This window comes from Gigantopelta aegis, chromosome 14, assembly GCF_016097555.1.
Source record: "Gigantopelta aegis isolate Gae_Host chromosome 14, Gae_host_genome, whole genome shotgun sequence".
Classification (NCBI taxonomy): Eukaryota; Metazoa; Mollusca; class Gastropoda; order Neomphalida; family Peltospiridae; genus Gigantopelta; species Gigantopelta aegis.
The window spans coordinates 50,401,210-50,415,696 of NC_054712.1; the positions used below are offsets into that span (position 1 = coordinate 50,401,210).

Genomic DNA, 14,487 nt, shown 5'->3' on the forward strand with positions numbered 1-14,487 from the left:
TTATTGGTATAGTTTTTATGTTGGACTGAGAGACATTTAAAAAGTCAAGTCACTTTAACTTTGACTTTTGAAACTATATTTTATAGTACTAAGGTGCATCTCTTTTTGTGTATTTTCAGTCATATGACATGGGTACTGGAAAAGGAAAGAGTTACGGTTCTTCATACGGCAGTGGCTACGGCGGATACAAAAGCTCATCTTACTCAACTCCCAATCGAAGCTACAGTTACGAGCCACCGGTATCGCAACTTTCTGTGATGGACCGAATGAAAAAATTCACCACTCCGGACCCCAAATACATCTCCCACGGGAGCGAGAACCGCTACCCTTCCATCGACAGAAGCGTCGGCGGAAGAGACAGGTATTCCTCACTCGATCGCTACTCCAACAGGAGCGGCTATTTGTCCGACTACGGCGGAAGCAACCCGAGGTCCTACGGTTCGTGGGATCGATCCTCGGCTAGGAGTTTTGGCGCTGGGAGCAGGGAGGCGTCTCCAGTGAGTACGCGGTCCTCTCGGTACGACTACAGCAGCAGCGCGTCGCCTTATTCGACCTACGGATCGTCCTATAAGAGTGGTTCTGATGCATCTCCTGCCCCGAAGAGATACGAAAGACAGTCTTCGAAAGGGTACGATTCATCGACGGTCAAAGCGTCAGACGATAAACAATCTCTGTTCGTGCCCAAGAGGAGACCAAGAGAAAAATCCTTGTCCGATTCTGACGACAGTGCACCTGAGGCAGAAAAGGAGACTGCGAACGCGAGGTATTTAATCTGCAGAGGCACGTCTCCTATGCCTGAAGGGGACAAACCACAGCGGGATAAATCTAAAGAAAGGTCTATTGCCAAGACCAGGCGAATCAAATGCCCTCCAAAGGAGGTGAAGCGAAGCAGCAGATTCTTGAAGAGTTCCCAGGGACCGTCGTCTGTTGACTGTGCCACACAGACAAATATGGATCAACAGAACACGCGACGTTTGCGTCACTCCACCAGCACTTCGACAGGAGGCGGTGGTGGTGGTGGTGGATATGGAGGAAATTCTGAAACTTTCTACAAATACAGAGACAAATATTTGCCTGGCACGTCCTACACAGGTGCAACTCCTTCAAAAAGCAGCTCGAGGAGTTACAGAGACGATGTCAAAGATCCTCCTTCGGAACGATCGTGGCGTCAAGCCGTCTACGGCGAAGACGCGCCGTCCAAGTCTTCAAGGACCAAAGACAAGGACGCCAAAGTCGAAGACGACGATCACAGCAGCAGACACAGCAGGCACAGCAGACACAGGGAGCCAAGAACGAGCACTCCGAATTCTTCTCGTCATGGCGACGATATGGGCAGCGCGGCAGACGACAGACGGTCCCGCCAAGAGAGGAGGTCCCACCACAGTAGATCCTCGTCTCACGAGGATATTCTAGACGACAAACCTCGACGAAAGAGGCACTCTAGTAAGGAACTCCTGGACGAGAAGCCTCCTCTCACGCCTGAAACCCTGTCTCTCAGAGAAAGCATTGAGAAGGTGAACCAGTGGAAGCAGAACCTTCCGTCACCAACAAGCAGCACGTACGTCAAAGACGCAGTCCCCAGCGACAAAAGACGACACGCTGCTGTGGAGCCCGACAGCGGTGTTACCCGGAGTAACTCGTACGAATATGTCCCGGGTCCAGACGGCGGTCGTGCTCCTTATAACAGACAAGAGTCTATTCGATCCATGCGAGACGAGTCAGAGTCTCAGTATTCGAGGGAACAGTCTCCGGTTCACCAAAGAAGGACGAAGAAACATCCTTCAAGGAGTGGATCAAACGAGAACCTACTTGACCACATACAGAACAAAAACTTCAGAAAATCAGATCTCAATAAGTCCACCGAGTTTTGTCCTGACCCAGAGATGTATGTGGAACAGAGCGACGACAGACTGGGTAACTGTCACAGGCGGGGGGAATCGTTCCAGAAAAAACGATCAGGAAGTTCCTCGGACACACAGGGGTTCTCCCGAGACGGCTCTCCGAACAACCGTAACAGAATGGGCAACAGACAGTCCTCGCTCGACCAGAACCGCATGAAGAGAGACAGCTCCAGAGAGAGTATTCTGGACGATAACAGAAAGTCTCGTCGTGAGAAATGGGAACACGACGGCGTCCACGCGCACGGGCACGGACACGCCAGCGACAGCGCAGGCTCTCAGTTCGGCTTCAATCGAGAGGAGTCGCCAAACCGCGGCTACGGCGGCAGGAAGTCTGGACGCTCGAGCCGCCACGGATCGCGCGAGGACATGGTGGACGACAGACGACATCCTCAGCTGGCGCGACAGGCGTCCGTGGAGCAGCAGTATCTCTCGCCATACGACAGGATGAGATCCAACCAGTTGGCCGTCTCGAACGAAAGCTTGTCCAAAATGAGCACGGGCTCTGCGTTCGAAGAAGGAGATTTTCAGCACATGACGCCATCCATGTCGCAGCATTCTCTAGCGTCAAGTCAAAGCACGCTACCGGACTTAGTTCCTCAGAGTCCCGAATCGGAAAGAGCCAACTTGGGTAATAACAAACCTGACGGAAAAGGCAAAGCCTACAAAGGGCAGAAATCGGGGTACATCTCCAAGATTCAAGACATCGACAGTCTGTTGGAGGCGACTACGAAGCGTCCTAGGAGCATCGACATCATGGACTCCCCGGTTCCAAAGACTCCGCACTACCCGCTCCAACCTTCTCCCGCGTCCCCGTCTCCCTTTGATGACGACCCTCACGGGAAGCGCAGGCCCAACAGCTACTCGTTTGACACCAAGGACAAAGACTCAGTCCGCGCAAACGCACTCAGGCAGTCCAAGTCTCACGACGACAAACTCATAGATCTTGATGAGGACAGAATCCAACCAGAGAAATCGTTCTCCGTCTCCGGGAAGCAGACAAAAGGAAGACCGTCGCAGGCAGCCCAGCAGATGGCCGCCATTCTACAGCGGAAGAAGGGTCTAGTTTCGATCTCCGACTTCCTTACGCTGTGTGAGAAACCGTCGACGCCGCGAATCATCAAGGTCCCAGGTTCTGACGATGACGACGCCAACTTCAAAGGTTACAGCTCGGCCAATGAGATGCTAGAACACTTGGGAGTGGACGTTAAAAAGGTAAGATACAACAGAATTGACGATTGTTCGCTAATTGTTTTGTGAGGCACTCTGGTATATTATGTGAACAAGTATTAAACTAATAGTAATAATTAATTGCAATAATCTTAAACGTGATATCAAAATCAGAAACATTTGATGGTAAATCTTAAAAATTAATTTTACTTTTAGCCTTAGCAAACAGGGTCGTACCTGTCATAAAATAAGTAGTAAATGAAGAACCAAGGAACTGTAATATAGAATCTTTTCCAGCTAGACACCCTCCCCCATAGAACAGGCTTTAAAACTAAAAGGGACACTTTTCGTATTTTTCGGAGGGAGGGGGATAAATTACTCCATTTCTCTTCGCTAAACACTACTCTAATAAATAATAATTCTCTTTGAAAAACATTAATTTATAAGTAACAAGTGACAGATATGAAAACCGCCTCCACAAAATTAGCGACCAAACATCGCATACTTTTATTTATATTTAGTAACAATATTTAGTAATATATAATCATAAAGTTAAGTTGCATAGAACTGTCAATAAAACGATTACCAGTCATGTTCGTATCTCTGCACAATAGAGTCCAAAGAACGGTAGTGACGGTATATTCCCATTAAACACGGTATAGGAGGACTGCCATTTCCAAGGCAATAGGACCCTTCATGAAAAACAACCCACGTGGGGGGTGGGGGTGGGGGGTGGGGGGGGGTATGATTAATTGCTCCTATAACTTAGACTATAGAGAGCCATTAAAAGTATTACCATATTGATACCATATATAAAAAGAAGTTTGTTTTGTTTAACGACACAACTGGAGAACATTGATTAATTAATCACCGGCTATTGGATATCAAACATTTGGTAATTCTGACTCGTAGTCATCAGAGGAAAACCGCTACATTGTTCCTAATGCAGAAAGGGATCTTTTATATGCACTTTCCCACAGACAAGAGCGCACATACCACGGCCTTTGTCCAGTTGTGGGGGCACTGGTTGGAACGAGAAAAACCCAATCAGTTGAATGGATCCACTGAGGTGGTTCGATCCTGCGACGCAAGCACCTCAAGCGAGCACTCAACGGATGATACATGTACCATATAAATTCACATGCTAAGAGGAGCTAAACATTACTCTTCTTGAGCTAGTCTCAGGAGAGTGATGGGGAGCGAGAGCGAAAGCTCACCTTAAACGACGATGTCTACATTGTCACATAATCGGTCACCTATTGGATTAATACTCATTACAACCCGAGCGCCATATCTGATTGATCAAAGCTGTGGCATTTTGCTGTCCTATCCGTGATATAAAAAAAGATTCCATGTAAAAGATCCCTTGCTGCTATTCAGAACGAATATCCTCTGTGGTGAGATACCAAATGTTGCAATTACCATATGTTTCACACCTGATATATAACGAGGGAGTCGAATAGTTCTTGTCGATTAGCAGCTTAATGTCCAGTGGCGTAGGAAGGTGCCAAAAAGTGTGTGTGTGTGTGGGGGGGGGGGGGGGGGGGGGGGGGGCACACTTTTATATTCACACGTTTACACTATTATAAAGCAAATATAAAGTAAAATATATGAAAAGTGGGGGAGGGGGGCTTCCTACGCCAGTAATGTCTTTGATATGCACTTCCTCACAGACATGACAGCATATATTATGGTCTTTAATATATCAGTCGGGGGGGTACTGGTTGGAACAGGAAAACTCCCAATGGGTTTGTTCCTTAATGAACAATCCTATAACAAATTACAGCTCAAACCACTGGAACATTAATTAATTAATCCAATCTATTCTTGTTAATGTTCAATATGTATATTTTCCTGCTTTGAAAAACTTGCCAAACGTCTATTTGCAATAATATATACATTATTTTCCTTTCACAAAAAAACAACAACAAAAAACAAAAACAATAATAATAATAATAAATAAATAAATAAATAAACAAATAGTAGTAATAAAATAATATATAATAATAATAATAATAATAATAATATAATAATAATAATAATAATAATATATATTATTTCAATATATATATATATATAATTTCATTATATATATATATATATATATATATATATATATATATATATATATATATATATATATATATATATATATATATATAATGAAATTAAGAAAATTATGACTACTGTTTTTCAGTTTTATAACAATATAAATGTCAAACCTCAAACATACTTACAATGTACATGTAATATTTATGACAGACCGGCCTCGGTGGCGTCGTGGTTAGGCCATTGGTCTACAGGCTGGTAGGTACTGGGTTCGGATCCCAGTCGAGGCATGTGATTTTTAATCCAGATACCGACTCCAAACCCTGAGTGAGTGCTCCGCAAGGCTCAGTGGGTAGGTGTAAACCACTTGCAAAGGCCATGGTTTGTGCTATCCTGCCTGTGGGAAGCGCAAATAAAGATCCCTTGCTGCTAATCGGAAAGAGTAGCCCATGTAGTGGCGACAGCGGGGTTCCACTCAAATCTGTGTGGTCCGTAACCATATGTCTGACGCCATATAACCGTAAATAAAATGTGTTAAGTGCGTCGTTAAATAAAACATTTCTTTCTTTTTATTTATGACAGATTTTCACATGATTTTCAGACAAGGTTACTCATATTGTATTACATGTACATTGTAAAGGATTTCATAATTTTTTTGTTCCTTTAAATTTTATAATATACCTTATAAACATGAATACTATCATTTTCACAATGACAAATGCTGTATTACTAGTACTTCAAACTAACACCACCTATTGTTAAAGCAGTAAATTATGTTTTCATTAATTTCGTATTCACAGTAAAACCTTAATATTGCACTGTTGACATTTTGAAATGGCCAATGGCGACATTTGAACTAGCGGTACGTCCTCGTTATTATATTGGCTGTGAACTAATTTGCCTAATTTAGTTAAAATGTCAAACTGGGATTGTTTCTCTTCATTTGGTGAGCGATGTTTCGTCATGTAAGATTAACCTCCTATCCCAGCTGGAAGGTAAGCGGTGTTTTGTTTATTAATATCCTAGATCATCTAAATTGTGATACTGAACCTGTTGTGAAGACGGAAATACGCACAGTCGCATAGCATACACACACACACACATACACACACACCGACGCTAAAGTTACAGGTTGTTTTATTTAACGACAACTCGCGAGCACATTGATTTATTAGTCATCGGACTATTGGATGTCAAACATTTGGCAATTTTCACATATAGTCTTAGAGAGGAAACCCGCTTCATTTATTCATTAGTAGCAAGGATATTTTACATGCACCATCCCACAGACAGGACAGCACATACCACGGCGTTTGATATACCTATCGTTGTGTACTAGCTGGAACGAGAAATAACCCAAGGGGTCAACCGACGGGGATCGATCCTAGATCGACCGCGCATCAGGCGAACGCTTTACCACTGCGCTACTTCCAGCTCCATCAAACCGACGCCAACTACAAAGTACAAAGTACGGTACATTAAAGGCTTTTAAGCAGTGTAAAATAGTTTTATTGTTTTATTTATTTATTTATTTATTTATTTATTTATTTAATTAATTAATTAATTAATTGTTCTTTCTTTCTTTATTTTTTACGTTAAATTACACATTATTTATTAAATTATCGATTTTGTTTCTGGTGTTTCCTAGTGACGGTTAGAGATTTTATAAACTAATTTTATTTTAATTTATAAAATACAGCATAAGAGCTAAAACTGCATATATAAATATTAAGATATTAAAAATGTATACTAGTAAACTAGTATTTAGCACCCCAGTAGAAAAGAACAAATGTATTTAACAATACCACATCAAATTTTAAACGACAATAATATGGCGTCTAAGGTGGTTATTTAACACTTGTTACAGACACTGAACAAGATAAACCGCTTCCGCCACATAAACCAGGCGCGGATCCAGAATTTTTTTAATATAGGGGCCCAACAGCAGTTATTGCTTTTGAAAACATAATTTAAACGTTCTTGACAGGTGGTCGGGATAAGTTTGCATTTTTGATATATTGTTTGACCAAAAATAGGGGGAGGGGGGGGGGGGCTTGGGCCCCCGCCTGAATCCGCGCCTGTAAGCTACTCCTGTTGAATACTATACGACGAATAGCAATATATGAAATACACATTCAACGCACCAGACGTTTTCTTAAATCAAAAAAGCACTTCAGTGAACTATTAAAGGGGAAGAACTCTTAGCGCCAAACACACAAGAACAAACAAAAATTTCTTTTCAGAGGCCAGCCACAATTTAAATCTTAATTTCAAATATGAACTCTGTGAAATATAAAAAAATATAAGGGTAGATTATCGAACAATTAGGCTAGAGTGGTTTTGTCAACATATACTGACTTTTATATTTTTTTTCACTTTTTAATTTTCAATTTTAACACGTTATGCAAAACCGGTATAAAATTGAAACACATTATATTATTATGGATTATATACTGACAACAGATAGCACCAATTTCTTTGATGTTTATTTACAATTGCTCGTCTGTGCTGACTTAAATAGCCTTCTGGCATTTCCCAATAAATGTCAAAGCCCTTTGAACGTTTCACCAGCAGGATAATGACAGTTAAATGATAATCCTAAAAAAAAAAAAAAAAAAAAAGAAAAAAAGTATGTTTGTGTTGGTCAGCAATCGCAATGTTAATTCAAGTTAAAGTTTGTTTTATTTAACGACACAACTAGAGCACATTGATTTACTAATCATCGGCTATTAAATGTCAAACATTTGGTTATTTTGACATAGGCCTATAGTCTGAGAGAAAACCTGCTAGATTGTTCCATTAGTAGCAACGGATCGTTTATATGCGCCATTCCAGACAGGGTAGTACATACCACGGTCTTTCATATACCAGTCATGGTGCACTAGCTGGAACGAGAAATATAGCCCAAGTGGCCCACCAACGGGGATCGATCCAAGACCGACCGCGCTACGTTCCATCCCCGCGCATGTTGGTTAAAACAGCTTCACGTATAGAGATATTAAGTTTAATAATTAACTTCGCGAAAGTTAATATAGCAGTGTTGTGGGGACAGGACTGTAGGATAGATAGGCTCGAGAGATTGCTTGGAGTAAAGCAGTTTCAACTTTCATACCAAGAAAAAAAAAGAAAAAAAAGTACCCCACAGAGACAGACTGATTTTGCTCGAATTAAACGAAAATTAAATATTGTATAAAACTCAAACGTATTAAAAAAAATAGTTTAGTAAATTATGTAAAGAACAAGTTTACCATATAAAAATATTAATCAAGCCCCCCACCACCCTAACCCCCAGGGGCGGATGCAGGATTTCTGAAAAGGGGGGAGGGTCCAAATGTGATGACTGATCTCTCCCTTTACACAGAACAGTTAATATGTTAATATAATCACATTTCCCCTTAAAGGTTATGGTCGGTTTTCAAAAGGGGGGGGGGGGGGGTCCGGACCACTGGACACCCCTGGATCCGCTGCCCCCCCCCCCCCCCCCAAAAAAAATCCAAACAAAAACAAAAACAACACCACGCCTATGCTATAATCTCGAGGCAATATAATCAGGAGTTAACTTACAATTTGGCATGATAACAAGTTAGTAGACAGTAGACATAATCGCATTAACTTCTTACTTTGTTTTCAAATTAATTGTCAAAGAAATTCAACTCAATCTGGCACATTTTAACAGTATCTTAATGAACTTCCGCGTTAGCTGACAAGCGTCTCAAAATAGATTTTGCTGAACACGGACCGTCTTCCTTTTGAACTTACTTGTGATATACTTTTTATCATTAAGACGTGTAATATGAGCGGTATGCTTAAATTAGGTACAAACACAGAACTTGTTATGTATTGGGTTTTTCACCTCAAACGGAGTGTTCGCAGTGCAGTTATGACAGTGTGGAAATTTGGCGCAAGAATATGCGAATGTCAGAGGTGACTGCGGGTCATAGGGCAGAAGGGAAATCGATTTCATGATGGCGACATTCACTTGTCGGGTTCAATACTTGGACGATCGGGACCCGTTTTCAAACACAAACTATCCAGAACCGACTCGGCCTCCTAACTACACATTCCTGGATAACGTTACATTAATTAATCAACTCGCTGGAGTACACAAACTTCTTTGTGCCCCACATAAGGTGAGTGCCTGTAGTGTCTTCGTGGATTGCATTTCTGAACATCAAAGAAGCGACCAGGTGTAAACAAACGATGTCGAGTATTGTCATGTTATCACAAGAAATTTTTAATTTTTGCTTCTGCGTAGTTCATAATATTTTTTTTCAAAAGTGATTTGATGTTTTCGGTTTACTGTCAGATTATATATCTTCCATTTTAAATTTGGTGACCACATACACAACGTAATTTTTAAAAATGTTAGCCCCATCGCTGTCACTTGAAACTTAGGCACTTGCTATGACTTCATTTTTATTCTTTAATTATTATGTTTAATGTATAAACAATAATAAAAAAAAGTATCGTTATGTAATCAGGCAAGGATGGTGGGTTTTTTTTTAAACGAAGGACTTTATTTTCCGTTTATTGTTTCCTTGTTTGGGATAGGGTGGTGGACAGGGCGTGTCGTTCGTTACGTGTTTCCGGAAATGACAAGATTACGGAGCACCCATGCTTTTTATAAACAAAAATAAAAACATTCCACATTACATTGAAAACGTCTTGTTTATTCAAGTGCTATAGATAAAATATAAATATTTGAAGTCAATATTTATATGTACTTTTTCCAAGAATTGTTGTACCTTTCAAACATTAGACACATTAGATTATTTATGTCTGTTCCTTTTACATACATGTTACATTGTGTAGCCTATACTTTATTTAATTCTAATTCATAATTTTACTTAACCTAAGAAAATAATGTTTTATCTTTTTCTTGTGGCCAACATATATATAAAGTCACCAAGGCCTGTAAACAAAATTTGTTTTATAATTCCCAAGTATTGTATTGAATATATATTTTGTTTGCAGTTTTTTTGTTTTTTTTTGTATTAATTATTATAATTTTATTATTAGGGTTTTTTTTTAATTTCTCTTTCTTATCCAGTCACATTAGTTAATATCATTTAGGTGTACACTTACAGAATTTATTAAAGCCTTAGGCTTAGTCATTAGCAATAAAAACATGTTTTTTTCAATAATGCTTACCATACTTTTTACCAGTGAAAAGACATAAAACTTGAAAACTTATTAAATCGTAAAATTCCCCTTCTTTGTAAACAGACTGAATGTATTATGTATAGGCCTACATCCATTGTGAATGTAATATTTTGACATCTTTCAAGAACCTTACAATACTGTTCAATAGTGGGCAACATATAGCTCAGTAGTAGAGTGCTTGCCTGAGGTGTGACAGGTCATAAAATTACCTCTCCCCCCTCCTTTAATAGATATATATTTTCTCTCTCATTTCAACCAGTGCCCCACAACTTGTACATCAAAGGTGTTGGTATGAACTCCTTTCTGTGGTAAAGCAGGGCACAATAGTTCACGAGAACTGTTGTTCTGTTTGCGTGTCGGAAGGAAAGAAGGAAATGTTTTATTTAACAATGCACTCAACACATTTTATATACGGTTATATGGCATTAGACATATGGTTAAGGACCATAGATATATATAGAGAGGAAACCCACTGTCGCCACTTCATAAGCTACTCTTTTCGATTAGCAGCAAGGGACCTTTTATATGCACCATCCCACAGACAGGATAGTACATACCACAACCTTTGTTACACCAGTTGTGGGGCACTGGCTGGAACGAGAAATAGCCCAGTGGGGCCACCGATGGGGATCGATCCTAAACCGACAACGCATCAAGCGACTGGACTACGTCTTGCCCCTCTGTTTGCATGTCAGTTACGCAACTTTAAAATCATGAGAACCGCCAATCGGTTACATGGTGAACAATTACATTCTAGAATTAAAAGTACCATATATTAGTAATGAAAGTGAAAATCAGTTTATGTTTTTAAACACATCTGAGCCACCAATGTAGCACAGAACCATAGTTCATTGGTTACAAGAACTATATTCACGTTACCGAACAATCGGTTACCTAAGTAAAACTAACGTGAACTGACTTCCGGTTACCTAAGATTTTGAAATATTGTCCCCTGGTAAAGTATATAAAAGATGCCTTGCTGCTTTTCAGCAGGAGTAACGTATGGCAGCAACAGATTTTAATTTAAATTCTCTCTCTCGACTAGTTAAATAACCATATATGTTAAACTCTATATAACTATAGTTTAATGTTCTGAACCAGGTGTTGTTAAACAAATAGTCCTTTCCTGTTCACTGACAATTTTATTTAATCCTTGAGCAGGATATATGGCTTAGTTGGTAGAGTGCTCCTCTGAGATGCTTTGGTCATAGGATCCAACCTCGTAAACTCATTTTCTGATTATTTTTTTGTCTGTCCCCATGACTGGTATATCAAAGGCTGTGGTATGTGCTGTCCTGTCTGAGAAAGTCTGGGTGAGCAAAACATATTGCCAAATAATCCATTTAAACTTCAAAAATTGCAAAAATCCAATTATTTTCTGATAAAATAACAATTATTACATGAAATTTATTCACCAATAAATAAATAAATAAATTTACCAGCTGTTTTTAAAATTGGCGAATTTGGTGAGTGCCAGATCTATCCCTAGAAAGTGTATATACATTTGTATATAAAAGATCCCTTGCTGCTAACTAAAAAATGACGCAGCTTTCCTCTGAAGACTATGTGTCAGAATTACCAAATGTATGACATCCAATAACTTATGATTAATAAACCAATCAATCTGCTCTAGTGATATTGTTAAACAGATTTTTTTTTTTTAGAAACTTTATTTAACCCTGCACTACAGTTTGAGACTTGGAATCTGACGACTGACATTCTAATGCAATAAGACTGAACCGTAGAAATGTGATCTGCCCTATCACATCCACTGGATATAAACCTGATAACCACACTGCCAGAGAGGGGGGAATACACTTAATATATTATACTCTGTAAAAACTATCTATGGCCAAGGATTCTTGATAAACTAGATGGTGAGGTCAGCAAACACCTGTTAAAAACAGGCTGCGAGACATGTTATAAAATAATCATGAGGGTGAGCAGAGGACAGAGATGTTCCAAAAATAATCATGGGGTTGAGTAGGAGATGGAGATGTTCCAGAAATAATCATATGGTTGAGTAAGAAAGAGATTTTGAACATATTATTATATAATAGGGTTAAGGAGGAGACCGATGTTCTAGAAATAATCATGAGGTTGAGTAGGAGACCGAAGTTCCAGAAATAATCATATGGTTGAGTAGGAAAGAAATGTTCCAGAAATAATCATATGGTTGAGTAGGAAAGAGATGTTGAACAAATTATTATATAATAAGGTTATGTAGGAGACCGATGTTCTAGAAATAATCATGGGGTTGAGTAGGAAAGAGACGTTCCAGAAATAATCATATGGTTGAGTAGGAAAGAGATGTTAAACAAATTATTATATAATAAGGTTAAGTAGGAGACCGATGTTATAGAAATAATCATGGGGTTGAGTAGGAGACAGATGTTCCAGAAATAATCATATGGTTGAGTAGGAAAGAGATGTTCCAGAAATAATCATATGGTTGAGTAGGAAAGAGATGTTCCAGAAATAATCATGGGGTTGAGTAGGAGATGTAGATGTTCTAAAAATAATCATATGGTTGAGTAGGAAAGAGATGTTCTAAAAATAATCATAGGGTTGAATAGGAGACAGAGATGTTCCAAATTTGAAAATGTTGAGTAGGAGACAGATGGTCCAAAAATAATCATATGGTTGAGTTACTAGGAGACTGAGATGTTCCAAATTGGAAAATACTCATATGACTGAGTTAATAGGAGACCGAGATGTTCCGAATTTGAAAATAATCATATGACTGAGTTACTAGGAGACCGAGATGTTCCGAATTTGAAAATAATTATATGACTGAGTTACTAGGAGACCGAGATGTTCCGAATTTGAAAATAATCATATGACTGAGTTACTGGGAGACCGAGATAATAATCATATGACTGAGTTACTAGGAGACCGAGATATTCCGAATTGGGAAATAATCACAGGGCTGAGTAGGAGACAGATGTTTGAGGGTTTACACTGGAAATAATTTAGTTTTAGCCAATTTGCACATACAAAGTACAGTATTTCCTTGTAAATTATTCAAAAGTGGCTAATTTAAAGAACATTTTATTACCCCAATTATACTTAATGCTCCAAAAATTCATCATGGGGGGGGGGGGGGGTGTTGAGTTAGGGGTGGGGGACAGATCTGTTCCAAAAATAATCATGGGAAGTGGCTGTAGATTGTTTTGTACACTGGCTATCACTGGTTAATCAAAATAAATAATTTGACTGCTGACTAAATAATGATGGTTTTAAAGCTCTAGAGCTACAAAATATAAATTTATATAGTTGATATGTTTAAGCATTTTTCACACATATGTACATGGATACATATGTGGATAGGGCAGAAATCACTATTGTTTTTAATGGAAGTTCACTATGTGTATATGGGTTTTGATAGAAAACTTTGATCTAATGTCATCAACAGTGAGACTTAAAGGCATACTGTCACAGATTTAAGGACCTTATTTCTCTAAAATTGATTTAAAAAAATCAAAATTACATTAATTTTTACATACCAAATCTAGCTATTGCATCACTTTAACTACACCATGAAGGAGTAAAATCCATGTCAACCCTCTCAGCAATGTTAGTTTTTGAATTATGGACCATTGCCATAATTCAATTATTTTTTACAAAATATCATTAATAAGTGGAGTATGGTGGTTACATAGATGGTTGAATAAAGTACATTTAGGGACAGATCCAATATATATATTTGTAAGTAATACTTTGTTAACCATGTAATATGTCAGTGGTCTGTGACAATATGCCTTTAATTTGCACTAAGGGAACCGTTATCCAGTCTGGTTAGGCAGTGATTATATATCTGTAGCACAGGTTGTTTGATGCTGAGCAAATGCCAAATGGTGTACACTGTGTGCAACATGTTTACTGTGTAAATAGCAGCAAGTGCAGCCAGCATGCAGCGATCTGTATTACAGAGATATCTGTCATGAACTGTCTGAGTCATGTGACCTGTTGGGTGAAATAATGAACACCTGGGCCCATGCTTATAAAATTTAAAGTCTAGACTTTAATAAAGTGCAGACTTTAACGTAATGCTATTTGAATGGCGTTGCCATGATGTTAAAGTCTGGACTTTATTAAAGTAGGTTTATAAGCACGGGGCCAGATATATCAGCACTGTTTTGACTGTGGTTCATGAGTACGTGCAGTCACAAATATCGTGAGCTCTGTCTTGTGCAGGTTGAGATTT

At 39.1% G+C, this 14,487-nt stretch overlaps 1 protein-coding gene across 4 annotated transcripts in view; it reads left to right on the forward strand.

The window, feature by feature from the left end:
* LOC121388545 (FH1/FH2 domain-containing protein 3-like) overlaps window positions 1-14,487 on the forward strand; it is a 140,643-nt gene that overhangs the window by 46,747 nt on the left and 79,409 nt on the right. For all 4 annotated transcript variants that reach the window (XM_041519924.1, XM_041519922.1, XM_041519923.1 and 1 more), the window contains exon 4: window positions 120-3,113. In XM_041519924.1, the coding sequence (XP_041375858.1) occupies window positions 120-3,113 (2,994 nt within the window). The remainder of the gene's footprint in view (window positions 1-119; window positions 3,114-14,487) is intronic.